At 40.6% G+C, this 24,767-nt stretch overlaps 10 protein-coding genes across 10 annotated transcripts; 6 read left to right on the plus strand and 4 right to left on the minus strand.

Moving 5' to 3' along the window:
• Positions 1-777: 777 nt before the first annotated feature.
• BCR41DRAFT_357451 (hypothetical protein) lies at positions 778-1,059 on the minus strand. Its single transcript, XM_022024906.1, has one exon. The coding sequence runs from the start codon at positions 985-987 to the stop codon at positions 832-834; it is 156 nt and encodes a 51-aa protein (XP_021879315.1). The 5' UTR covers positions 988-1,059; the 3' UTR covers positions 778-831.
• A 1,055-nt stretch (positions 1,060-2,114) lies between these two features.
• On the plus strand, positions 2,115-4,441 carry BCR41DRAFT_338699 (hypothetical protein). The gene is made up of 5 exons (XM_022022121.1): positions 2,115-2,424; positions 2,537-2,874; positions 3,068-3,593; positions 3,677-3,734; positions 3,867-4,441. The coding sequence occupies exons 1-5, from the start codon at positions 2,156-2,158 to the stop codon at positions 4,386-4,388; spliced, it is 1,713 nt and encodes a 570-aa protein (XP_021879316.1). The 5' UTR covers positions 2,115-2,155; the 3' UTR covers positions 4,389-4,441.
• A 146-nt stretch (positions 4,442-4,587) lies between these two features.
• BCR41DRAFT_357453 (ribosomal protein L35A) lies at positions 4,588-6,156 on the minus strand. Its single transcript, XM_022024907.1, has 4 exons — positions 6,096-6,156; positions 4,993-5,275; positions 4,856-4,872; positions 4,588-4,731 (listed from the first exon to the last, which is right to left on the minus strand). Exons 1-4 carry the CDS (start codon positions 6,101-6,103, stop codon positions 4,725-4,727), a joined length of 315 nt encoding a protein of 104 aa, XP_021879317.1. The 5' UTR covers positions 6,104-6,156; the 3' UTR covers positions 4,588-4,724.
• A 192-nt stretch (positions 6,157-6,348) lies between these two features.
• On the minus strand, positions 6,349-7,544 carry BCR41DRAFT_387941 (hypothetical protein; the record flags this gene model as incomplete). Its single annotated transcript, XM_022027945.1, has 2 exons — positions 6,721-7,544; positions 6,349-6,615 (listed from the first exon to the last, which is right to left on the minus strand). The coding sequence occupies exons 1-2, from the start codon at positions 7,483-7,485 to the stop codon at positions 6,349-6,351; spliced, it is 1,032 nt and encodes a 343-aa protein (XP_021879318.1). The 5' UTR covers positions 7,486-7,544.
• Positions 7,545-7,957: 413 nt separating this feature from the next.
• On the plus strand, positions 7,958-10,852 carry BCR41DRAFT_398246 (hypothetical protein; the record flags this gene model as incomplete). The annotated part of the gene is made up of 4 exons (XM_022028950.1): positions 7,958-8,126; positions 8,592-8,732; positions 10,495-10,595; positions 10,736-10,852. The coding sequence occupies 4 exons, from the start codon at positions 7,958-7,960 to the stop codon at positions 10,850-10,852; spliced, it is 528 nt and encodes a 175-aa protein (XP_021879319.1).
• Positions 10,853-12,482: 1,630 nt separating this feature from the next.
• Positions 12,483-13,289, plus strand: BCR41DRAFT_381502 (hypothetical protein). The gene is made up of 2 exons (XM_022027315.1): positions 12,483-12,990; positions 13,093-13,289. Exons 1-2 carry the CDS (start codon positions 12,512-12,514, stop codon positions 13,280-13,282), a joined length of 669 nt encoding a protein of 222 aa, XP_021879320.1. The 5' UTR covers positions 12,483-12,511; the 3' UTR covers positions 13,283-13,289.
• A 184-nt stretch (positions 13,290-13,473) lies between these two features.
• On the minus strand, positions 13,474-14,402 carry BCR41DRAFT_308567 (hypothetical protein; the record flags this gene model as incomplete). Its single annotated transcript, XM_022020918.1, has 3 exons — positions 13,474-13,584; positions 13,692-13,922; positions 14,052-14,402. The coding sequence occupies 3 exons, from the start codon at positions 14,400-14,402 to the stop codon at positions 13,474-13,476; spliced, it is 693 nt and encodes a 230-aa protein (XP_021879321.1).
• A 4,386-nt stretch (positions 14,403-18,788) lies between these two features.
• On the plus strand, positions 18,789-20,131 carry BCR41DRAFT_409980 (major facilitator superfamily domain-containing protein; the record flags this gene model as incomplete). Its single annotated transcript, XM_022029425.1, has 3 exons — positions 18,789-18,877; positions 18,978-19,318; positions 19,416-20,131. Coding segments are annotated over 3 exons (1,146 nt in total), but the record flags the coding sequence as incomplete, so codon positions are not given.
• Positions 20,132-21,092: 961 nt separating this feature from the next.
• BCR41DRAFT_387944 (hypothetical protein) lies at positions 21,093-22,549 on the plus strand. Its single transcript, XM_022027946.1, has 3 exons — positions 21,093-21,510; positions 21,645-21,694; positions 21,838-22,549. The coding sequence occupies exons 1-3, from the start codon at positions 21,234-21,236 to the stop codon at positions 22,489-22,491; spliced, it is 981 nt and encodes a 326-aa protein (XP_021879323.1). The 5' UTR covers positions 21,093-21,233; the 3' UTR covers positions 22,492-22,549.
• Positions 22,550-22,682: 133 nt separating this feature from the next.
• BCR41DRAFT_357460 (30S ribosomal protein S6) lies at positions 22,683-23,720 on the plus strand. Its single transcript, XM_022024908.1, has 3 exons — positions 22,683-22,804; positions 23,240-23,379; positions 23,485-23,720. The coding sequence occupies exons 1-3, from the start codon at positions 22,757-22,759 to the stop codon at positions 23,642-23,644; spliced, it is 348 nt and encodes a 115-aa protein (XP_021879324.1). The 5' UTR covers positions 22,683-22,756; the 3' UTR covers positions 23,645-23,720.
• Positions 23,721-24,767: the final 1,047 nt, after the last annotated feature.

Raw genomic sequence — 24,767 nt, forward strand, 5'->3', positions numbered from 1 at the left:
AAAGATACTCCGTTTGGCGGCAAGATAGTTGTGTTTAGCGGTGATTTCAGACAGGTACTTTGAGTTGTCATCCGCGGGACGCAGGCTCAGATCGAGGATGGATCTTTGAAAAGATCTTGTATTTGGTCTTCGGTGACAACACTCAAGCCAATCGAGAATATGCGGGTTCACAGCCACCCTGAGAATCAAGCATATGTTGAATGGCTACTTCATATCAGTGGAATAGAACCAATGGTTAGCTTCGGGCCTCATGAGCACGGCACTAAATGTTGCTTCATGACACAGCTACGCTCCCTTTACCTAACGGGATAGGACTTCAGGGATAGGGAAGACGGGCCCTGGGCTAGAGACTTAGAGTAGGTCTGAATGAACTAAAGTCTACACACCCTAATGTTCGTATATAATGGTCGCCAGCGAATGCAATTTGAGGAGGTGACATGGATTATGAGCAATTGGCCGAGCATCAGATATTTGTGTGGTCAATTGGATTTAGTCAATCGCTCTCCTCAGATGCCATGTCAAGAAAAATAGAAGCGCAAACATAAAAGCTTTATTTGTATAGGAAATGTTCATTTTTATTATTCATATGATTACAATGTCCCTAAAAAAAAAATATGTTGAATCAAATGACAAATTGTCATTCTAATTCAACATTGATCTTTTAGATCATTGAAATCCATGATCCCGATCTACAGCTCGAATAAAATCTCTTCTCATTGTATATTCATCTATACATTATTATATCAAAAAGAATAAGAAACAAGGTCAGAATTTCCTTTTTTTTTTTTTGATCCGATAGGATTCAATTGAGGAGTCTTATTTTGTTGATTGTCAGAAAAAATTGTTAAAGGTAGCTAGGTTTTTTTCGTCAGTGTGTAAAAAACACATACAGCCAAATGCCAGGTTCATCATAAACAAAATACAAAGGGTAAAATCAATTGAACGGAGAAAAAAAAGATATACATACCATAGAGATAGTGAATACATGATTGAGGGGATTAAGAAAAAAACCTAAAAAAGATCAGAATAAATTTACCATCAGTTTTTTTTTTTTTTTTTTTTTCTTTGTACGTCGACATGAGACTGATGTGATTCGGATGAAGATTTTTGAATTGTCAGAATAAATGTTAAAGGTAGCTAGGTTTTTTTCGTCAGTGTGCAGAATGCACATACAGCCAAATGCCAGGTTCATCATTTCAAAATCTTACATCTTGAGATCAAAATTATTGTTTTTTCTTGTTTTCTTTTTATTTTTAAATACATACCATGTCACATAATAGAACGCCGGTGTTTGTCTTTGGAAAAGTGCAATTAACACGTGTTAATTACCCTCTTGACCAAATCCACCAGCGAACTGATAAATACAAAAGATTAGGTGTAAAAGGAAAAGGCGAAGGAGAAAGGAAAGGTGCAGAAAATTTTTTTCCAAAAAACAAAAAAACAACAGCATATTTATTCAGGCTGACACAACTCCGCCATTTTTCATGTAGAAAAAAGCCACCATAGAATTTATTCCATAATTTTTATGCTCAGTTAATATCATGATGTGCTCCTTCGACTGACGGCTTTCTTTGGATGAACATCCTCAGTAGTATAAGTAAAGCCACTCGTTTCAAGGCTAATTGGGTCTGCTCCACTTGGAATCAGTAGCATGTGTCGAAGCGTAAATATTCCGAGTAGCTCTAGCATTTTCAAACAAAAATCGAGATCTATGGTTATATAATGAATGGAATTGGACAAAGCCTGATGACTTGCCTATGAACTGGCGGTGCTGGCTACACCACCACAGTCGTCTCAATCGCGTCTTTCCTTGTGAAACTTCGTTTCTCAATAGAGCTAGATGAGAATAATAAAAAAAGATCAACGTTGTTAACCCATTATAGGAGACTACCTTCCTAGAAGAAATGTGGGATATGATAGTCAGATCGCTTGCCGGTTAATAGCAAGCCTGGTCACAAGGAAAGTGAGTTATTATTGGAATCACCATCCGTTGCATGTAAAACAGTGAATTCAATTCAGGAACACTATTTCTGCACGTGCTTCAATTAAGAAAAAAAAAAGCCACCAAATACTCACCACTCTTGGAACAACTAACTCCTTTACTTTCACTCCAGATATAACCAGCGGCACTTTTCCCTAATAGTATAGCAACTAAATGAGCAATGACATAACTGACCCATCAGACTGGCCTACAGAGTATGCCAGTCTTCGAGAAATCGATTCACATCTGCGTTGTCCCATTTGTAAAGAGATGCTCAGGGCAGCTGTCATGTTACAGTGCCACCATAACTTTTGCTCTGAATGCATCCGACGCCACCTCGACAAGGAGTCCAACTGTCCTGCCTGTAGAATCCCAACCTCAACTTCTCAAATGCGTCGGAATGTTGCACTCGATGAAATCGCTAACAACTTTAAGGACTGCAGGTATTATTATTTTTTATTTTAAAAAAAAAAAAAAAAAAAAAAAAAAAAAGTACGTGAAAATATTTTTTGGTGGCAATCGCAGAGACTCGCAAGCTGACGCTCTATATAACAGGTCAAAGCTCCTGAGGATTTTGATGGAAAGTTTAGAACCAAAGAGAAATACTTCACAACAGCATGGACCTCTATCTCGTTCAAATAGTATGGAAATCGATGATGTTGCCCTGCAACAGAAGAGACGGCGGACATCAGCCAGGATGAGTCCCACCAATAAGTCTGCACCCAAAATAAGCAACGACGGCAGTAGTAATTGTAGTCAAGATCCAAATAATATGAATATGGACCTCAGCCTAGCTGATGATGATAATGATGATAGGGACGGAGACTTTGTCGATGTATCGTCACATGAATCTACGTCCCACCATAAAGGAAAACATGTCACTCGTTCTTCAGGTTTGTTTCTCTTCTTTTCATTATTATATATAAATTTTTTTTTTTAAAAAAAAAAAAAAAAAAAAAAAAAAATACAATATTATCTGACCAAGCATTGATGCTACGGACTTTCGTTAACGAAATATCAATATCACAATATTCATGTTATGCGGGACTAACTATCTTCAAAAAAAAAAAAAAAAAAAAAAAATAGGACCAGTTCTTCGATCAAGGATACCACGTTCATCCAATGCAAGTACTCCGCTAGAATTATCGAATAATACCGCTCCAGCTCCCGAGTTAGTATCTTCAACGCTACCAGATTTTGGACCTTCAAACTCAGCCTCAGGTGCACCAACGACATCAGTACCAGGATCAGTATTGTCTAAACCATCCACGCTTGTAGCTTGCCCAATATGTGGGAACGGAATTCCATTTACATACACCAACACTCATCTAGATAACTACTGCTTGCTGAAGCAAAACGATCCAAACTATACAATTCCATATAAGGTCATCATCACACAAAAATCTGACATTATTGCACTCTATGAAAAATGTGGGGCTTCAGGGAAGAGTATTTCTAATGCCACAGCCAATACCTCAACATCAGTATCCATCAGTTCAACAACGCCGGGAGGATCACCACGACGTACCAATGATAGTCAAATTTCTCCAGGGTTATCATTCAATTCGAACGGCGGCAAGAAACCAGTAGCAACATACCCGGAACCAAAGAGGTTTGTGAAGCAATAGATTCATAGCTATTGTGCGATGCTGCTTTATATAGATATGCCCCTGATCAGCATCTGTATACACATAGGATCCCAAAGTTGACATATAGTATTCTCAACGACAAACAACTTCGAAAGAAATTGCAAGTATGTGTTTATGAAATGTATGAAGTTGTTTCAGCGAATGAAAAACTTTATACCTGCTCACTTCGATGGTATCTTTTTTTTTTTTTTTTTTTTTTTTTTTTTTTTTCGATTATATATGTTAAATAACAATAGGAGCTGGGACTTCCAACTCATGGTGACAAACAGTTGATGCAAAAGCGACATGCGGAATATGTCACTATTTATAATGCAAACTGTGATGCAACGAGACCGCAAACTCAGGCACAACTGATGAAGGCCATGGAGGTTTGGGAACGTTCATATGAAAAGGATATGCAGACAAGAGAAGCTCAAAGAAGAGCATTGGAACAGCAACAACAAATTCAACAAAAGGAACTGGCTCAACAGAAAAAGAAAGAGGAAGAGCGCGCTGCAACAGAAAACGATACGGAACCAGGCACCCCAACGCTATCCTCATCCCAATCAAGCAGTCAGAACGGAGGTTCAAATCATGTAAATAATGATGCGGTCGCGGTCGCAGTTGCTACAGCATCTGCATTTGCACATGCACTCAAGTATGCAGATGAATATGCAGAGTTGATTGCGGACGTAAAGAAGCGGATGCAGGCTGACAAGGAAAAGAAGACATTAGAGGACAACCAGCAGGCGCAGATGCGGACACAGCCAAACTCATAAAGAAACAATATTAATAAAACAAAAAAATAAAAATAAAAATAAAGTAAACAAGGTTGAGATATCTTAAAATATAATTTGTTGAAAGTCCCCAAGTAGTTGCAGACTGTGATCCCTGGATTACAATCAATAATGCCAAACCTTTTAAATTTCACGAAATCAAATTCATGATGATAAATAAAAGGTATAAATAATAACAATACTAGTATAAAAGAATTCCTTTTCCTTCAATAGATCAGATCAATCTAGTTCCATTTGTCAATTGATGGCTATAGTAAATTTGTTTTTTAATGGTCAGAGTCGATATATGCTCCATGAGTTTATTCAGATACGAGAAACTTAAACTCTATACAAACGATAAAAGAAAATGTTAAAGATTCATAAGAAAGATCGTTAGTGGATGTTCTGTAAGTTTTTTGTTCACTGAAAAATAAAAAAAGTTCTTCAAAAACATTTTTTTTTTTTCATACCTGGAAGGGTACATCATCTGTAAAAAAAACGAAATTAACAAAAAAAAAAAAAAAAAAAAAAAAAAAAAAGAGAAAAGAAAGAGTTAGACATTTTCGAATTTGCCAATATAAAATCAAAAAAAAAAAAAAAAACATACGACGCGAACGGAGGCACCAAAGGACTTGGCAGGCAAGTTGTGGCGGAAACGGGCCTTGACAACACCAGAACCACCGTGGGCACGAGTGACACGTCCCCAGATGCAGCGAATCTTGGAGCCGTTGACCTCGCGCTTGGCACGGTAGACAAAGGCGACACGCTTGCCGAGATAGAAATCCGTATCAGCAGCAGTCTTCACACCCTCGATCTGGATGAGCGAAATATCGGGGCGCTGGTTGCGCTTAGCGCGCTTGAATCCAAGAACACGACCTTTAGCGTAAAGACTAGGGAGGAAAAAGAGTTGGAGGTGGAGCCGGGATGGTTAGAATGAATATTTTTGTTTTTTTCTTTCTTTTCTCTCTTTAGAATAAAGAAAAAGGCGGAAGAGTAGCTCCTGTTATAACGTCCTTGGACTCAACATTCCTGAACTGTGTTACAATATTATGAGTGTGAAGTCCATGTACTTTGAGTGAACTGCCATTGTGCTGCTCATCGTTCCTGTAAAAAAAAAAAAAAAAAAACGGCAATCATTCTTTGGATGCGACCTGAATATATGAATGACACCGTAGAAGCTGCTTTCGATGACAAGTCTTGCTTTGCTGTTATCCTTTTTTTTTTTTTTTCTCCCTCCAGCACGAAGAATGAGAAAAAGAAAAAAAAATTCCTGTAATCCACGATGAATAGTTCTTTTTTCTTTTTGCCTGCAGCCGTAATAAGTGGTAGATCAAAATCGCTCATGAAAGTAAGTCCAAGCATAGTTGAATTGCTTGAAAAAGATTATTCCTTTGTTGCGCTGATTGAGATGATTTTTTGCTGGGGATCCTGTTTTAGATAATCTGACATCCATTTGTTTTACAGTTATCATTAGTGAATTGATGTCGATTGTTGAAAGAGGAAATCCTGATCTGATGAATTTAAAAAAATCAATCTTTGATACGAATCTTTCGATGGGTAAAATTAAAATAAAAGGGTCCCGAAATCCTTAATAATTCATAACGTTGATTCTTTGATAGATCCCAAAGTTAAATGCGATAGATAAATGGATGGATTGATAAAGCCTTGTTAATATTTTTTTGGATGGATGTAACTCTGTCCATCACATACCGACTCATTGTTTCTGACTAAAATTTGGAGAAGGGAGTGAACTCGTGTGAGGCCAATGGGACAGTCTTATTCCCCACTTCACTTTCTCCATGCAAAATGACCCAGAGATCTTTGATACGCTGGAAATTTTTAAGGGGTGTAACGTGCCCACGTTTACAACATTAGACATCTTCATGAGCTTTACAAAGCCCAGCTTTTAATTTTATAATCATAGTCTTTGCGTGTAACACGCCCTAAAGCCCTAAAGAGAATTTCATTTTCTATTCTTCAAGAATGAACTTGCTAGATCACCTAAGGCTCCAAGGGCTTGTTTCGTATTTTTGTCTCCACCTTCTGAATTCTGTTGGCTATTGTTATTATCGCTATTTTTCTTTAAGAATGAGTTCATGACACCTCCTAGAATAGCACCAGCACCACTACCGCCTTGACCGCCAGCTCCTGTTAGCATGGCTAGCACGGTTTGCTTGATGTATTCAGGGGAGAAAACTTTGGTACGGAGGTCATTTTCTAGCGTCTCTGCCTGAAAAAGTGGATAAATCAAAAAGGAGTGAGTATCTCAGAAACCCCTCGGAATAAGTTTGCCCATTAAATCAGTTTTTTTTTTTAGTATCGCTGAATAACATACCATCTGGGCCTCAAATTTTTGTAAATAAGGCTGGAGCAAAAGCAAGATCTTGGGCGCTAGCAAATTTTGTAGCAATTGTTGGATGCGGCCCGTATGACCACCTGTCCTTTGGATATCCTCTTCGGTACCTCCATCGTTGGGAGGTGTAGTATTTCCTGGCGCATTGTTACTACCCATAAACTTGGACATAAGGCCTGCAGCCATACCCAAAGCCCCATTGGCTGTACTATTCTCATCAATCAACTGTTGAATCACTCCGCCGATGGCAGCAGGGATAGAGGAGGATAACTTGTTGCCCATGTTATCACTCACTTGTTTAATCACAGGTTTCGAGGCTGCCATGGTTGTATTCACCATGCCTTCTTTACCAGACTTTAAAAAAGCAAAGTTGAGTCCTCCAACATCTTGACCTTGACCTTCAGCACCTTCGGGTGCGTTCTTGCTGAGAACACTTTTAGCAATACTGAGGACTCCATTGGTCAAAAGAGTATCCATGCCCTCACTTGCAGTATCGACAGTTGTATCAGTTACAGAGCGAAGACGATTCGGAAAGTTAGGGCCCAGTTTGGAAAGGATCTGAGAGACCATAGAGTTCCCACCTTCATTATTGCCATCATTCCCAGAGAGGAAGTTGATAATCGTATTAGGAAGATCGTTCTTGAGATCGGTTCTGGTGCTGTTGAGTTGCTCTGTAACCTTCTCCTGAACATGTGGGCGAGCCTGCTGCTCCACAAAGTTCATAAGTAATGGAACAAGTTGGCTCATTGTTGAAAGTTATGAAAACAAAAACAAAAAAAAACACAGGAAGTGGATGAGAGAGGAGTTTATTTAGTAAGTAAAGATAAGGAGGAGTGAAGAGGATGGGCAAAAAAAAAAAAAAAAAGGTTTCAAATGGCGCGTAATGTAAGACAAAGCCAAACACAGCACAAAAAATGCGCCTGATGTAATAATAATAATTTGTGGAACATGCCAGAGCACAGCCACGAGAAAGGTGTCAGTAGTTCAATGCACCAATCTGGCATAGCTGGTAGCTCCTCACGTGTCACAAGAGGTCTTATAAATACTTCCTCTTGAAAATCCTACCTTGCGATTTTCTTTGCTGCTAAAGCTTATGCAGAAGGATGGCCAGTGCTCTACGTAGATCGGCCATCTTAAGGATGCAATCAAGAAAGCATGTGAGCCAGACCTTGATCACCTTTCTGCTAAAGAGCTCAATCTTTACCGCGTCGCTATTCCAATGGATGTTGATGACGACGAGACAGAGGACAAACCAATTTTGTTAGAGGAGCACAAGGCAAATGCAGTGAAAATAACCTCGAGGCAGGCAACAAGTGAGATCTCCGAGATCTTTGGAACGGCACCACCAAAGAAAACCATCCATGCCATTGTTCAGCGGCCATCAGCAGGTAAGGAATTAGCTGTTTGTTCTCTCTTTTCTAGAATTTTGTGATAGCATTGATTGTTACAATCTGCGCATGACATCATTGATGGTTGTGGGTGGGGCCTCTTTCTCAAACAAGCTTTCCATCTCTTGCAACAGCTCATTCTCACGCACACGCACTTATTTATTTTTATTGTTACATTTATTATGAGAATAGATTTCTCCGTCTCAGCGCCGGGTAAAGACTCAAATGCAGGGCTAATAAATAGCCTAATTAGGCTTTTCTCAAAAGGTCACTCAGTGATTCTTGCACTGATGTAGATTGAGCCTATTTCTCAATCAAGCTCTTTTCCTACTCCTCTTTTTTTTTTTTTTTTTTTTTTTTTGAAGCTTTATTTGCCACAGGACCAGGTAATGGATCATGGCTATTGTGTAAATTTTAGGATTGCTCGAGTTGGGTGAATTGTGTAGTCTAATAATTTGGCTTCAGCATTAACCCAAGGGATATATTCTGGAGAACGTGAGGAAGGCCCCGACTCTTTTGTTGTTATATCCAAAAACCGTCGTCAGGGCATTGCCCAATACATATTGGACCGAGGAGTCACTCTTCTTCGTAGCCCACCGTATTCTGGTAAGACATCTCTGGGGTATTCTTTGCGAGACTACTTCATTGCACGCAGCCTAAATGGCATATATTTTACTTTTTGTGCTGAGCATGCCTCGGTAACCAGTGAAGACTTTCAGAGATCTTGGCGGTTTCAGCATGGAAGCAAGTGATTCGCAGTGAAAAACTAATCATTATTATTATGGACGAGGCACAAATGGTATATGGGAATCGCATGAAATTCTTTTGGGACGACCTGAAATCGTGCAATAAAACAACTTGATTTTAGGTTTAGAAGCTCTTTGACGAGGGAGAAGCCGGATTGAAGGCAACTAAAGCTTCCGCTGCTATGACAGAAGTTGCATACATACCTTGAACCAGGGCATACAAAAAAGGGACGAAAAAATCTTTTTACAGTGCATTCGAATTCTATTCGATTATCGAATAAGGAGAAAAAAAGAGGCCTTTAAATACGAAGGGTTCCTAACGCCGCTTCACACACTGCAGATGTGAACAATCAGTCAAACTCAAGCAAAGCAATACTTAAAGTGGAAAGCGGTAGTGATGAAACCATGAATGACACCACTGATCAAACAGTTTCTGCATCATACCTTTAATCATAACGAGCTTGCTTTGTAGTCCATGTAGTGAACAGTACCTGGGTATGTAGAAGCCATTTTGCCAAGTTGACGTAATGGATATATCGAAGTCCATCCTTCCTTGATGCCTTGCCTAGTATGGGAAAAGAAAGAAAAGGAATCAATAGTGGATAATAATGATGCTATCAATTTTCTTCATATCATTACAAGATAAAAGAGATATTTAAAAACATATTCAAGATCTGCAATCTGGCCACATTGCTCTTGAACTATTCTCTGCATGGTGAGGCAGAAAAGGCTGCCTCTTTATCCTCTTTGGCTATTCTCTCTCTTCATTTCTAACAAGGAGCAGGGCATACTTTTCTGGGAATGGTGCTGCGGCAGTTCTTAACAGTTCTTTTTTGAGAAAAGTGAAGGCATACAGGTTTGCAATACAATACAATATACAATATGCGACTGAAGATTAAGCTGATTCATCAGTTTCTTTGTTTGATGGTGAAGGAAAGTGTTAAAATCCTGCAGATCTTGATGGGATGCTATTGATGTTATTCCCGTAGATTGTTCACTTTTAATGTTCGTATGTCATATTCTTTCTTTCTTTTTTGCTCACTCTTGAACGCACAAAAAGCAAGAGGTTGGGTTTCACTCACCCTCTTCTCTCTGCCATCCTGAAAAGCGCCTTCATCCTTTATTCGTGATCGCTTTCGGAAACGAATATTGGATTGCTTTCTCCTTTTCTCTTCTTTTTTACTTCAGGCTCCTCGACAGACATGAAAAGTAAGCAATGCTTCTCAAGCATTCACTCCTAGACAAGTCCTCACCTCTCTCGCTCTTTGCTGCATTGCTATAGTTCCGACTTTTCTTTTCCTGCCTGTTGCCTCCCTTCATATCAACCTTAGACTGTAAACAGTACGAACTCCTATCCAGCTGCAGAGCGAGCCCAAAGCAAAATCGAATGATCCAATGTATACAACAAATTAGAAAAGAATAAATAAAAAACTTCTAGCCAGAAAAAAAGTACAATTTGTAGAAGGGTCCTCGTCACCGTCATCAAGTAAGCATGTAGAGTATGTGGCCCTATGCATGACTTTGCTTTGTCTTGCCTTTGCTCGTCCACTATCTATTCTATCATCAGATAGGCCCAGGATACTTACTAACTAATCTCCTCTCTTCTGCCTTCTTCCCTATAGCTGCAGCAGGCATCACTGGCCTTGAACCCTCAGCGACGATCCTTCCAAAGACTACAATGAGTCTATGGTGTGCTTATCGGAATAAGGCTGAAATCGGGCCTGTAAGTGTTCTTTTGCTCTTCCTTATAGAGCATACGTTGTGCGCTTTTGCTCTTTGTTGCTGCTTGTATTGAGGCGCACTTTGCTGTTCCCTGCTGACCAAATATTCTCGCCGAATTTTTCTTTTGTCTTCTTCCCTTAGAGGTCTATTTGCTTGGGTTACAAGCCGTCGGGTCCTCTGCCGGCCCTTACACCGACCCTCCACCGAACCCTTGAACCCTTGCTACTCCTTGAGGAAAGATCACTGTGGGGATTCTAGAGGATTGCTAGCCTCTGGGCCTCTTAGCGGAAAAGAACACCCTTTTCTTCTCTTTCTTCTCTTCTCTTCTTCCTCATCGCTCAAAAACTAAGCTTTTTAATTCGTTCACGAATACGCGACTATTTCTTTTCCCTCTCTCTTTCTCTTATTCCTCATTAATGCGCAACTCTTCTCTTGCTTCTTCTTCACGAATATGCGACTCTCTTCTTTTCCTTTTCTCCTCTCTTCTTCACACTGCTCACACACTAAACCTTCCGCTTTCTTTTCTTTCACCAGCTCCCATTCTTGCTTTATCCCTCTCTTTACACAATGGAAAACTTTAGATTGAGCCCTTTGAAGGCCCCAGAGATCCGTAGCCTGGCCGGGGGCTCCCTGGATAAAGCTGACATTGCAAATTGCATTCGTGTCTCCAAGACTTTCCACAACACATCTGTCAACTACAACTGGAGGAAAGTTGTAGTTAGAGCTAACGCGTAGAGTCCTTCGATTGAGGCCCCGCACAATTACAGGGAACTCATCGAGGAGCTCTACTTTGCCGGAGAGCTCCCTGTAAGTACAGGGGGCTACGGGGCTGTAACCGCCTCAAGCGGATATTATCCCTTGTATCCATCTGAGCAAGGTAGCAGAACAGATTAAAACAGATAATAAACAATGCTTTGGCTCTAAGAGCAAGTGGCATCTCTAAATGCGCTGCTACCCATGTTGAAGTGTAGAAGGTAATTCATTGACTAGATGTCAAACAAGCACATTGATGAAACTTTTATGCGCTCCGTAATAGCGATTGGAGTAGTGAAGACGATCGTGATTAAACGGAGTAAAAAAAAAAAAAAAAAAAAAAGTGCACGACAACATCGTGCATGCCCCTGTATGGCACATACGCCATCCAGGCTTGTAATGAGCTTGGAAGACTTTTTTTTGTTTTTTTAATGAAACCGCGCAAACTCGCTCGTTGATGCAAGTTGCAAATCTCCTCCATCCCCTGACTTAATCACTTTTGATGTCACATAACCTTCTTCATTCTAAAGGAAGGATACAAAACTAAAAGGACAGCGCCCGCGCCTGCCTCAGTTAGCTCAAGTTACTTCACTGCGGCTAGCCACCTGTCAACAGAAGGCACCACTATGACCACTAAGTTCGAGCTCAGAAGTTCAATGATCTCTTCAAAAAAAAAAAAAAAAAAAAAAAAAAAAACGTTCTGATGAGTCAAGAAAGGGAATATGATAGACCTCAATTCCCGTTCCTCCACACAAGGTTATTCTCTAGAAAGCCTCCATCTCTGATGAAAACAAAGTCCTTGATAGTCCATGGGATGCAGCCACTTGGACCATCATCTTAGAGATGAAAATGTAAATGGTGTTTCAGAGCTATTCAAGAGTACTATCCATGTCTTTCCAAATGCCACAGCAAGGCACGTCTTAGCCTTCAATGAAATTATGAGAGGGCCATCCATTACATTTGTGCTTGATATGAGCCATCAGTTACCCAAATTAACCTTTTTATAGTTTAGACAAAAAAAAAAAAAAAAACGCGACGCGTCAGTTTGGAAATCTTTTTTTTTTTTTTTTTTTTGCGTGTCACGAAAGAGGAAAGTTCTCCCCACAATTTTTTTTTTTTTTTTTTTTTTTCGTTCCCTGTATCTCCGCAAACTTCCTCTTTTCAATGGCAGCTCGCAATTTCATTCAGTCTGGTCGAAAGATCGTTGCCATCGGTCGTAATTTCAGTGAACATGCCAAGGAGTTGGGAAATGCAGTTCCAAAAGCTCCCTTCTTCTTTTTGAAGCCCACATCGTCTTACATCTCGAATGGTCAAGCGATCGAAGTACCCTCGGGATGTGAAGTTCATCATGAGGTCGAATTAGGTGTGGTCATTGGAAAAGACGGTCGTGACATCCCTGCCAAGGATGTGGACCATCATATTGCAGGCTACACCTTGGCCTTGGATATGACTGCTCGTAATCTTCAAGAGATTGCAAAGAAACAAGGATTGCCCTGGAGTGCTGCTAAAGGTTATGACACCTTTACACCCATTGGTGAATTGATCCCAAAGGAATCTATCCCTGACACCAACAATGTGGATCTCTCGCTCAAGATCGATGGAGTCACTAAACAGAATGGAAATACTAAGGATATGATCTTCAAGTAAATGATGGAGAAAAGTACAATCTCAAAAAAAAAAGAAAAAAATCTTTCATTGGCTAAAGCAGACACTAATACGAAAAAACATTGTTTGTATATCTATAGAATCCCTTCGCTAGTTGAATACGTATCCTCGATTATGAAGCTTCAGGAGGGAGATGTAATCTTGACAGGAACCCCTGCTGGAGTTGGACCCGTTCGACCTGGAGAGACCGTCACTTGCGAGTTAGGAACCAAGGGCAAGATCATCTCTCAGTTGCGTTTCCCCGTGATCGAGCGTCCCAAGAAGGCTTAAAAAAGACCAAAAAAAAAAAAAAAAAAAAAAAAAAAAAAGAGACGGAGGATTGCCAATCATTAGAATAAACTGTAGAGCAGATATATATTTTTAGACAAACAGGATCTGTTTATTTTGCTTTTGGCCCTTCTCTATGATAGGTGGTGTTCTATGCTAATTTCTAGATGGGATGTAATCAGAGGTGGCAGTTATTATGCTACAACAGCTTGAGATGCAGCAGCTCCAGTCTTATAATGTGCTTGACAATAGGGCTTTCCATTTTGGACATAATAAGACGATGAATCAAACCCGATATGACAAATCTATAACATCATAATGGTCGATTTTATGAAGTGGGTTAATTTAAGAATAACAATATTTCATTAAAAGGAAAGGAGGAATAAAAAAAAAAAAAAAACGAAAAACTTACAGTGCATCCAAAGCAATCGCGGTGCCATTTGCCCTTTAACGCACTAATAAAGTCGCCTTGAATTGGATCCTGGCATCCAGCGCATTTGGGTGCAAATAATCGCAAGTAATCCTTTTCACAATATGGGAAATCATCATGCACCATATATCCGTCCTCTCCAAATGGATCTCCACATTCGCGACAGAAGAAATGGCCTGGATGCCAGTTCTTGCCCAATGCAGTCAAGCATTCCTAATAGAGACAGAAGCGAAAACCAAAAAAAAAAAAAAAAAAAAAAAAAAAAAAGTGAATATCAATGTAAAAATAAAAAACATACGATCAAAAAAAAAAAAAAAAAAAAAAAAAAAAAAGAATTATTACATTTTCAATGGCTGTGTTGCAATGACCACACTTTGGACTAAATAATTCATGATAGTCCAGATGACAATAAGGCTTTCCGTCCTTCTGGAAAAATTGAACATGCTCCAAGTTGGTATTACAAATACAGCAGACAAAATGTTCAGAATGCCATCGCTTGCCCATCGCTGTAATCATCAAGCCAGAAATAGGTTCATCGCAACTCGAACAAATAAATGCTGTAGTTTGATGGTTTGTTCCTTTGTTGGAGCCAGAACTGCTCTTGCGTGAAGGATCATTTGTCAAAGACGGGGATGGAGACGATCCGGTTCTGCCTACAGTGTTTTTTGCTGTCTCTATTGCTGCTGCTGCCATTGTCGGCGAAGGTGGCGATGGTGAACAATGTCTTTCCCTCTTTTGATCCTCCATCATAGCCTCATGTGAGAAACCGTCTTCCATTGGAGCAGATCTAGGTGTATCCTCATCTATGAGAATGCACTTGCTATCATGGTCTATGTCAAGCTGTGCGTTCGTCAGACTTGGTGGGGGCGGCGGCAAGGCAACTGCAGGAATGTTTTTAGAACCCTGTTGCTGTTGCTTCTGTTGTTGCTGTATCTGCAGTGGCGATGACGACACTGAAGGCGGTGTTGGCGTTCGTACACGTGTTGGTGTCGATGCCGCTGTTGTTGCCGTTGTAGTTGTTGGAACCGCGGTCGTTTTTGGCTGACTGGATGAAAGTTCTTTATTCGAAGGAATAGTAGGCACAGGCTTACGTCGGAAGAATGATGACGTTGGAGGAGTCGTAGTAGTCTTTGCTCCAGTTGTTGTTGTCGTCCCTGCGTTCGCGCTCTTGGAAGGAGAAGGATTTGCTCGAACGGTGTCCACTGCTTTACGTGTTGTCCATGGATTTGATCCGATTGTCCCCGTCGTCTTTGAATTGATTGTTTTGACGTTATTGCTACTGGACAACGTTGCTCTTGCTCCTGAAGATGGAGAGTCGGCACGAACAGTTCCCAAAGGTGGGACAGACCCTCCCTTTGATTTAAAAGAACTATTTGAACCCGTGGAAGAGGACGAAGCCTCTGATGGATTAAGATTTGGTCTGAAGATACCATCTGGACTCTTGGCCAATACAGCAGAGGCAACCGGCGCTGGGGCGATCGTTGGCGATGCGGCACTTTTGGGACGGAATTCACGAGGCGGAGGCAGCGGTACTCGCTCTAACTCACTTCTTTTTTCTTCCTCTTTCTCATAACCATCATCGTCGTCATTGGTTTCCCGCGGTACGGTGAGCTCTGTAGATGAGGTAGAAGCAGATGTGAACGAGTGAGTCGTCGAGTCCGAGTCGGATCTTTTGGGTGTTGGAGATCTCTCTACAGGGGAGTGCTCAACAGGTGTGTAAGGTCGTGGCAATGGCTTTTTTGCATTAGCGTTGGTCTTGGGTGGGGTCCGGGGCGGCGTGGATGAAGCAGAAACGAAACCGGGGATAGGATTAGATTCCTTTTTTTTGGGAGCGTCCCTTGGAGGTGGTTCAGGTGCCCAATTATCATCATCTGAAGGCTCGTCATCCGCAATCTCTGATTTGGGTGGATTGACGACGGTGTACTTTGGAATATCCATAATTGGAACAATCCGAGGCGTAATCGTTTTAGGGGGTGTGGATACTGTTTGAGCCAAGTTCGGTGATGAGGATGGTGACGAGGTTGTGGAAATAGGACGATAGCCATGAGCAGCAGCATGTGTAACATGCTGCTGTCGTAAGTATTCTTGTTGTTGCTGCTGTTGCTGCTGTTGTTGTTGTTGCAGGGTCCTGTACTGCTCCTGACTGAGATGAATAGGAAACTGTTGTTGTGGCTGCGGTTGATTAAGATAATTTTGTTGGTAGAACTGAGAGGGGATCGGCTGATGTTGGCCATAAACCCCTGGATTTTGATGTGGCGGTTGTTGTCCCATGGCAAATCCAGGGGCTGCCCAAGTCTGTGCATGCTCGTGTCCTCCTGATCCATGAAATGCACTATATTGCTGTTGCGCATATTGATATTGACGCATTGCTTCGTCTGAATCATAGTAGTCATCATCTCTTCCCATGGATTCCAAAATCGGCTCTACCTCACCCATGGATTCCAAAATAGGACTAGGAGGTCGCTGTGTGTTATTGTTCTTATTGGGAGCTCCAGGCATAGAGGACAGGCTTAGGTTCTTGACAGCAGAATCCAGTTGTCCATTTGTAGGGGTGACGGGTGAAGGGAGAGCTGTAGAGTAGGAGGATTGCTGCTGTTGAGTTTTGGGAAGTGAGGAAGAATGTTGGTTATGGTAGTGGTTATGGGCTGGATTGTATTGATTGTGGTTTGAAGTAGTAACATTGGCATTAGGGCCGTCTTGGAATATCTTTTGGCTGCTCGCTTTCATGCCAAAGGTCGGTGGACGAGGTCCAGTGAGGGTGGAACGAGTCTTTGTAGTGCCATTGTTGTTTAAACTGCCAGGTCCTGTTGAGTGACCATTGACCTTTTGCAGGTATAGATCTATCAATGGAAAACAATGCAGAGAAAGTGGAAGAACAGTGAGTTGATGGTTTGCTCGGGCTCAATTTTCGCGTAAGGCAAATAAAATGTATTTCGTTTCTGAATAAAAACATACTAAGCTGGTCTTTGGTAATGTATGCCATAGGTCTAAGAAGCTTGTATGATTAAAAGGCAGCAACAACGATACGACGGTGCTTAGAGGAGAGGGGAAGAGTTGGCTGTATAAGAGGAAGGTAAGAAAGAAGGAAAGAAAGAAGGAAAGAGGTGAATGTAAAGTACAAATGAGAGAATGAGCAAGTAATGAACAATGAATGAACAAAAGAAGAAAGAAAAATTGACTGTGGTGTGTTTTTAGTTATACTTCATGGGCTTAATTATGATTCAGGGCGCAAACACAATGGGTCAATGGTCAGGCACATGTAGAAATAGGGGGTTGTTAAAGTGTAATATCGGTGGCAGGTTATAACGTCATCCTGACGCCTATCACAACCCTGTTCCCGTCCTTTCACTTCATCCCCCGGCCTTTCTCCCATCCCTCTTGTCTCTATCAACTCAATCCCAGTTCCCCTTCCTCAATGTGGTTAACAACGCATGCTAGGCTTACACAAAGAGGGGAGACAGATCGCTCTTGATATCGGCAATTGCATTATTACAACCTTTCTTTGCTTTGACACTTGATATCAAAATTATAGAACTGACAACTACGCACGTTTTGTCCGAGATGAAGACCATTGAATGTAGACCCAAAACCTTGCTCATAGTTGGATCACATCCTCAAAACTTGGATATGTCTTTCCTAAGAGGCTACAACGTTCCTGGTCTCGGACACGAATTAGTCTGTCTTGTTACTGGTGGAAATGAGCCGGCCGGGAAGCTTGTCCTCGGGAAGCTGTCTAGATCTGACGACATGCAGTCCATTCGATTTGAATACAAGTGTGTAGCAAATCCTATAATCATTTAGGTTGAATCTTCTTTTGGGTGCATATAGACATTATCGTCATAGTTTCCTGCCTTGGTAAAGATCAGATATTCATTCGAAAAGCTGTTTTATTTATTTTTTCATGGGTTCAGACATCCTTCCCAAGCGTAAACCTCACTCATTCTTGCATCTCTTGCAACAAAATCTGGAACATTAAACGTGCATATGCCACAGCGTAGGATAAGCGTTATTTAAAATGGAACTGGCTCCAGGAATTCGGTTCTGGTCCTGCAACCTTGATATTTAGGATGTTTATCTATTTATTGACTAAAATTGTTGTTTTCTGCGAGGGGACTGAAACTTAACCGGTTGGCGTGGTATGGGGAGGCAAAAGTTCATTAATACTATGGTTCTAGTTGGTCCACTTCGTCAATGGCCTCCATGTCGTCCGCTATAACCTTCACCGAAGCTCAATGAACGGGTAGAGAAAGTTAAATCGTCCTTCTTTGAGGAGCGTAGTGGTGTCACTAGGCTTCTTCTATATAGTTGAGTAGGTCTAAAACCGCAAAAGTACATGTAGGGCATTCGAGTAGAGCGTGTAGAATGCATTAAAAAGAAAAATGGGGAATCATAAGAAATAAGGGGAAATCATACCATGTAAGGCAAAAAGCCCCAGCTGAGGCTCAAGGGTCTCCATCTCTATCTAGCACAAAGCTGAGGTGGGGCTTTATAGCCAGGTTTTTGAGATGTCCTTATTTATTTTGCAAATGTTAAAATCTGAAATCCAGAAATGTCTAGGTTCAATAATCACACAAATATGCTGCGGGGCTGCGGGGGGCTTGGCCGCCTTGTTGGTGATTTGTCCAGAGACTCGAACTTGTAGCATAAAAAACCGGCAACTGAACCCTATTACTTGCGAGTTGAGCTTATAAAAAGATCAATGCTGAATCCCTTAACTCTTTATTTGTATTGTCATAACGGATCTTTCTTTCCTTTCATTCTTGCTTTACTTCCTACTGTGTGAAAGGCTGATCTGTCCTTTTACTCCTGATACCCGTACGCCCCATCTTTTCTACTTCATATACATCATTTTTCTAACAATAAAAATGGACGCAGCATTAACAACAATAGACACCAAACCCCAGTTACCCTGGTATCGCAGACTGAACCAGATGAAAGCACCATTGCTTGCGCTTATGGCCATGGCGCAGGTACACCTTCTTTTCTTCTCTTGGTGTTCTGGATCTTGTTTAGTACAATCTCCCCTAATATGCTTCCACTACACGTGTTTTTTTTTTTTTTTTTTTTTTTTTTTTTTAGCTGCTTGACATTATTAACATTGGAAGTGTGGTAATTATATTGCCAGACATTATGCACCAAGTCGGCTTTAGAGCTGATCAATTGCAGTGGTAAGCCAAGCATGCTTTTTAGCTTTTTTTACCATTAAATCATTTAAATCACCAAAATCTGATCTCGATTTGTACATTGATTTAATATTGATATATCAAGGGTGAGCTCAGCTTATGCACTTGCATTTGGTGCGCTCCTCCTGGTTGGGGGCCGTCTAGGTGATCTGTTTGGGCATCGGCGGATGTACATACTCGGTATTACATGGTTTTCAATTTGGTCACTTGTCAATGGGTTTGCCAAAAACCCAATTGTCATGTCCGTCGGACGGGCCTTGCAAGGAGTGGGTGCAGGATTTACAATCCCAAATGCCCTTGCAATCTTGACCACAACCTACCCTGCAGGGCCTGAGCGCAATCAAGCTCTTGCAGTCTTTGGAGGCAGTGGCGCGGTTGGATCTGTCCTTGGAGTCCTCCTGGGCGGTCTCCTTGGCTCGACTATAGGTAATAAAAAAAAAAATTACAGAGATGTGCGTGATAATTTACAACTCCAATTAACATACCTTTTTCTTTCCCTTTCTTTACCTGTATTCCTTAACAGGATGGCGATGGATCTTTTACTTCACAGCGATTCTGGGCTTCATTATGGCTGCGCTTGCTATAGTTATTGTTCCCAAAGAGAGGGATATCTCTACAGTAGAGGATCGTCGCATTGATATAATGGGAAGCTTTTTATTTACGCTCGGTATTGTTGCAGTGATTTATTACTTGAGCGAAGGTCCTAATGCAGGCTGGGCTTCAGCCTTAGCCTTGGTACCTTTCTGTGTGGGGCTTGTATTCTTGCTCGGATTTTTGGTAGTGGAATGGAAAATCAAGTTTCCAATCATGCCTTTACATATTTGGCATTCTCGACGTTTAGTAGCCTCAACGTTGGCGATTATGAGTCAAACGGCCGCCACCAATGCCATGGTCTTTTTCTTTTCGTTGACAGCCCAAAACGTCCAGAGCTATTCTCCCATGACCACATCATTGTGTTTTATCGCCAATGGTCTTGGTTCACTCCTGTGTATGGCAATAATGACAAAGTTGGTGACGAAGGTTAGGACCAAAATCATTTCAGTCTTTGGTTCTATATGCTCTATTGCTTCTTTCGTCCTCTTAGCCCAGATAAAGGAAGATTCAAGTTATTGGTCCATAGCTTTCCCAGCTTTGATCCTCAACGCCCTGGGTATGGCGCCTATATGGCTCTGCTGCCAGATTAATTCTGTAGCCGATGCTAGGAATGAGGATCAGGGTGTTGTTGGAGCAAGTAAGTAAAAAAAGAGAAATGCATAAACGTGGATTATACAATCAAGTTTTTGTTTTGTAAATGTGCTACTTTTCTGACTTTCTACATTTGCTCTTTTTTTACCTTCATGGCCATGCAAAAAAAAAAAAAAAAAAAAAAAAAAAGTTTACAATGTTGCCGTTCAAATAGGTGCACCTCTCGGTGTGGCCATTTCCAATGTGGTTGCGAATAGTATAAACGCACCTGATGCTCAGGGAGTCGAACTCCTATCAGGTTACCGAGCCGCGTTCTACTCCGCGGCGGTCATGGGAGGAGTATGTCTCATCGTAGTTGTCCTCTTGGCTGCCAACCATGACCCTTCAAGGAGCCCAGAAGAAAATAACAGCATGTCAGGCAAGGCCACTGTTGGCTCCAAAGCTAATGAAGATCAGCTTGAACATGGGGAGGATAAAATTGGTTATTCTTCTACCAAAGAAGATTGTTAAGTAGAGAAGGAAAAAGCGAGATGAACAAAGGTTGATGGTCGTGATAGTGATAAATAAATCAAAAGCGTACCATCCCAATACTCTAAATGAATATGGTGTGGTGTGATTGATAATGTTTGGGGGTACGCTATAATTCCGTACAACGCGACTCTTGAATTAGTTTGCTGAATGAAATGAAAACAACATTTGTTCTATACCGTTGCAGGCAACATTGGCACGGTCCAACTTTTTCGGGTCGGTCGGCTACAGGTCTAATACCCAATAGGACAAGATGTATCCGTTATCATCCAGTTCATTTTAACTAACTTTAATATTTGCAATACAGGCATAGCATGGTCAACATGGCGAAGTGCTCATGCTTCTCAAACAATCGGGCTACACATGTGCCATTTTATTTTATTTTATTTTTTTACTCCACAGTAATCGGCTTGATAAATCCTATATCAACATGCAGGGCAAAGTGACAGACAAGGACAAACGTACAATTGAACTTGCATGTATAAAGGCAAACATTACGCTCTCTCTTCCTTTTTTTTTCCTTCTCTTTTTCCTCTTCCTCTCTTTCCTTGGCTTCTGCTCATTCAGTTCATCCTACTCATTCCAACTCATTCTTCTTTCATTCCTGTAACATTAAAAAAAAAAAATTATGGCACCGACTAATTCCGCTAATCTTGTTGTGGTAATCACTGGTTGTGATACCGGATTCGGTGCAGAGATCACCGAAGATCTGTACCAACGAGGAGGCTTCACCATCTATGCTACTTGCTTGACTGAACAGGCTGTAGAAGCCTACAAAGCCAGGCAGTCATCGCGTATCAGACCTCTCCAGATCGATGTCACAAAGCAGGACGATGTCAACCGTCTTCGTACTCAAATTGAGGAAGAATGTCCTCAAGGTGTTTATTGTCTCCTCAACAATGCCGGTAAATAAGATGAGGCTTTTTTTATTTTTATTTTCCTTCAAACTGAAGAGAGCGAACAAGCTATTGTTCCTTTCTTTTCATAATTGTTTGAATGATTGATTTATTTATTTTATTTTTTTTACTTCTATGTATAGGAATCTATGCCGGAGGATTCTTTGATTTTGCAACCGAAGACAGTTTTCAGGTAAAGCAAGGGATGGGCAACAGAAGGAAGAAGAATGAACCACAAATCCGGATCATTGGGAAAAAAAGAATTTTATGAGGTGGTCTATTCTCAGGGGCACAATCGGCGTAATTAATTTTTTTTTTTTTTTTTTTTTTTTTTAGAAACTTATGGATGTCAACTACATGGGCCTTATTCGTATCTCCAAGGCTATGCTTCCTAGTCTACGCATTTATGCCAGATCTCGTCATAGTCCTCAGGGCAAACACTTACCTCGCGCACGTCTCCTCACTATTACCTCCATTGCTGGTCGCGCCAACCCTCCAGGTCATGGTGGTTACAACGCTTCAAAACATGCTGCAGAATCTATTATGGATACACTGCGTGTAGAATTATCCCCATTTGAGATTGATGTCTCGATGTTGGAACCTTTCTATGCCAAGACTCCCTTGGTTGCTGGTGCACATTCAGTTCTGGAACGATCATGGAAAGCAGCAGATATTTCGATTCAAAAGAGGTATGGATCTCAATTCGTTCAAGGTGTAAAGACTCATGCGGAAGAGCTTTATAACCGTTCCATGCCCTCCAAATGGGTTGTGGATGCTTCTGTCAGTGCCATCAGGAAGAAGAATGGGGCACAGAGGGCTCGTATCTTGATTGGCTTTTGGTGGGTCGGAACCTTAATTTGGTTGCAGGAGATAGCGCCGTCCTGGATCGTTGACTTTATCACTAAACTGATCATGAAGCGGCTTGGTGCCTGGCCTACAGACCCACTTTTGCTTAAAAGCTCAAGTCACTCTGATGTGAAAGGCATTTAAATCCCTAATCTATACTAGTATCATACACCTACACTATACATTTCTCTCTCTCTTTTACATGCTATTTACTTTTCTTTCAAAATAAAGGTATCGATTTAATTTTCAAACAAAAATTGAACTGCCATCGAAACCAAAGCCACGGACGGAGCAAAGTCGCAGCCACACAATTTTGCTTCAAAATAAAAACCTTCATTCATTCCATCCATCGAGCTCAAGACGCTTTTGTTTTTTTAACCCCCTGCTCCGACATCTTTTTTCTTCAGCCATGGTCTTTTACGAGCTTTTCTGCATCTCCAGGACTCGTCTTGTCGAGGTACTCTTTGTTTTTTTTTTTTTTATTTTTTTTTTAATATTGTTATCTGTTATGCGATAGATACAAGAGCCAGCCATCTTTCAGGACAGACAAACACAGCTGTGCATGCGAATAATAGTAATGGCGATCAGTTTTTGCATCGGAAGAACACCTTGTTAATACACAAGATAACAATAATTGGACTATATTACAGGACTGTAGAGATAGCAGATCTAAAAAAGAAAGAGGCCTGGAACCTAACAATTGATGTTCAAATACCAGCCCATTATATAACTGGATCATGCTATATACAGGATCACAAATAGCGATCGTTGAAGTTGGAAGATACGCATTTATATTTTATATTCTATATTGAGAAGGCATAGCAGTTCATTGTCTTTTTCTGATTTTTTTTTTTTTTTTTTTTTTTTTTTTTGGTTGAAATATCTCTACTAGGCCAACTTGAAAGACCTGGTCAAGCAAACATCCTTGATCGTCATGAACAAGGGTGGAGTTGTTAGGAACCTGAAGCCTTTGGGAGAGAAACAATTGCCCTACCGTATCCGGAAACATCAAGAATATCATATGCATGGGTTGTACGTATTTTTATTTATTTATTTATTTATCTCTAGTATGCAAAGAAAAAAGAAAAAAGACTTAATAACTAATTCTTATTTCCTTACATATATATATATATGTAGTCAATGGCTAATGCAGTTTGATGCAAATCCAACAGTGATCAATGAACTCAACAAGAGGCTCAAGGTCGATCCTCGTGTTCTTCGACATGCTGTCATTCGCTTAGGATCCAAGCTGGAGGATATTGTTACTTCTGCAGAAAAGACTGGCACAAAACTTTAAATACAACTTCCCAACTTTTATTTTTATTTTTTAACATCCATTTTGTAAAATAAATTACCATTCCTTTCTAGTTTAACAATTTTTTTTTATTAGAAGAAGGAAAAAAAAAAAAAAAAAAAAAAAAAAGGGAAATGGAAATGGAAATGGAAGAAGAACTTCTGATGGTATTAAAAAAGAAAAGGAAAGGAATAACCGTCTAAAATTGGATCAGGTCAATTTGGATGCCTTCTCGTAGAGTGATTCCACAACATTGGCCATATTCTTCATCGTATCCAATGCACTGTTATTTGTCTTGTCTGCAGGTGTGTCCTCAAAAACTACAAGGCATACAGCTCCTTGATTCAATACCTCCCAACAATGTCTTGTCCAAAAGCATTTGTGGAAGTTTGATGATATCTGCAATATGATAAATCTCGACCCCGAGAATGGCCCAATCACACGAATCAAGTTTTGCTCTACCTTTTTATCATATAGTGAGACGAGATGGGGTTTAATCATAGGGCTGCTCTGCGAAAATAAGAATAAAAACAAAAAAAAAAAAAAAAAAAAACGATCACTTAATCTGTTGAAGAGCTCCGAATCATTCAATACAAACAAACAAACAAGCAAGAAAATCAAGAATGCAACAAGAAATACTTTACGTTCACGGTAAGTGGGTAACGCCATGTCCGTGAGATGCGCATCCGAGGATATGCTCAGCTGTTGGAGTCTTACCGATCTGCTGCTATTCGGAGCATGACACATTCCTTTGGAGTGAGCGAGGAGTTCATTGACAAGTATGTAACATCAATTTTAGTTCTTGCGCTATTCTTTTTGTATTCCGCTAATAAGCCCTTTTTTTGCCTGATAAATATTATTACATAAGGATCTGTCCACGTTTATTTCAGCAGATCGCCACAACCGTGTGATCGACAAGGTGAACGGGATTGTTGAAACGAACAGACCTGATGCGAAGAACGCGCAATATCAGCAAGGAGACATTCTTTTGAGCCGCGTAATTAAGGAAGAAAGAACTGAATAAAAAAAAATTAAACACATGTCTCGTGACTAGGATATAATGCAAATATCAACTCACATTGATAGGAAAATGACTATGCCCGTTTTTTATCGATCTTAGCCTTTT

The sequence above is a fragment of the Lobosporangium transversale genome (assembly GCF_002105155.1).
Source record: "Lobosporangium transversale strain NRRL 3116 chromosome Unknown BCR41scaffold_30, whole genome shotgun sequence".
Lineage (NCBI taxonomy): Eukaryota > Fungi > Mortierellomycota > Mortierellomycetes > Mortierellales > Mortierellaceae > Lobosporangium > Lobosporangium transversale.

Bases quoted from the DNA above. Each gene is read 5' to 3' on its own strand.
- BCR41DRAFT_357451 (XM_022024906.1), bottom strand. From the start codon at position 987: ATGTATTCACTATCTCTATGGTATGTATATCTTTTTTTTCTCCGTTCA.
- BCR41DRAFT_338699 (XM_022022121.1), top strand. From the start codon at position 2,156: ATGAGCAATGACATAACTGACCCATCAGACTGGCCTACAGAGTATGCC. The intron at 3,594-3,676 runs GTTTGTGAAGCA...GTATACACATAG, and splicing joins ACATACCCGGAACCAAAGAG to GATCCCAAAGTTGACATATA. The intron at 3,735-3,866 runs GTATGTGTTTAT...AAATAACAATAG, and splicing joins AACTTCGAAAGAAATTGCAA to GAGCTGGGACTTCCAACTCA.
- BCR41DRAFT_381502 (XM_022027315.1), top strand. From the start codon at position 12,512: ATGGCAGCTCGCAATTTCATTCAGTCTGGTCGAAAGATCGTTGCCATC. The intron at 12,991-13,092 runs GTAAATGATGGA...GTATATCTATAG, and splicing joins ACTAAGGATATGATCTTCAA to AATCCCTTCGCTAGTTGAAT.
- BCR41DRAFT_387944 (XM_022027946.1), top strand. From the start codon at position 21,234: ATGGCACCGACTAATTCCGCTAATCTTGTTGTGGTAATCACTGGTTGT. The intron at 21,511-21,644 runs GTAAATAAGATG...TTCTATGTATAG, and splicing joins TTGTCTCCTCAACAATGCCG to GAATCTATGCCGGAGGATTC. The intron at 21,695-21,837 runs GTAAAGCAAGGG...TTTTTTTTTTAG, and splicing joins CAACCGAAGACAGTTTTCAG to AAACTTATGGATGTCAACTA.
- BCR41DRAFT_357460 (XM_022024908.1), top strand. From the start codon at position 22,757: ATGGTCTTTTACGAGCTTTTCTGCATCTCCAGGACTCGTCTTGTCGAG. The intron at 22,805-23,239 runs GTACTCTTTGTT...TATCTCTACTAG, and splicing joins CCAGGACTCGTCTTGTCGAG to GCCAACTTGAAAGACCTGGT. The intron at 23,380-23,484 runs GTACGTATTTTT...ATATATATGTAG, and splicing joins GAATATCATATGCATGGGTT to TCAATGGCTAATGCAGTTTG.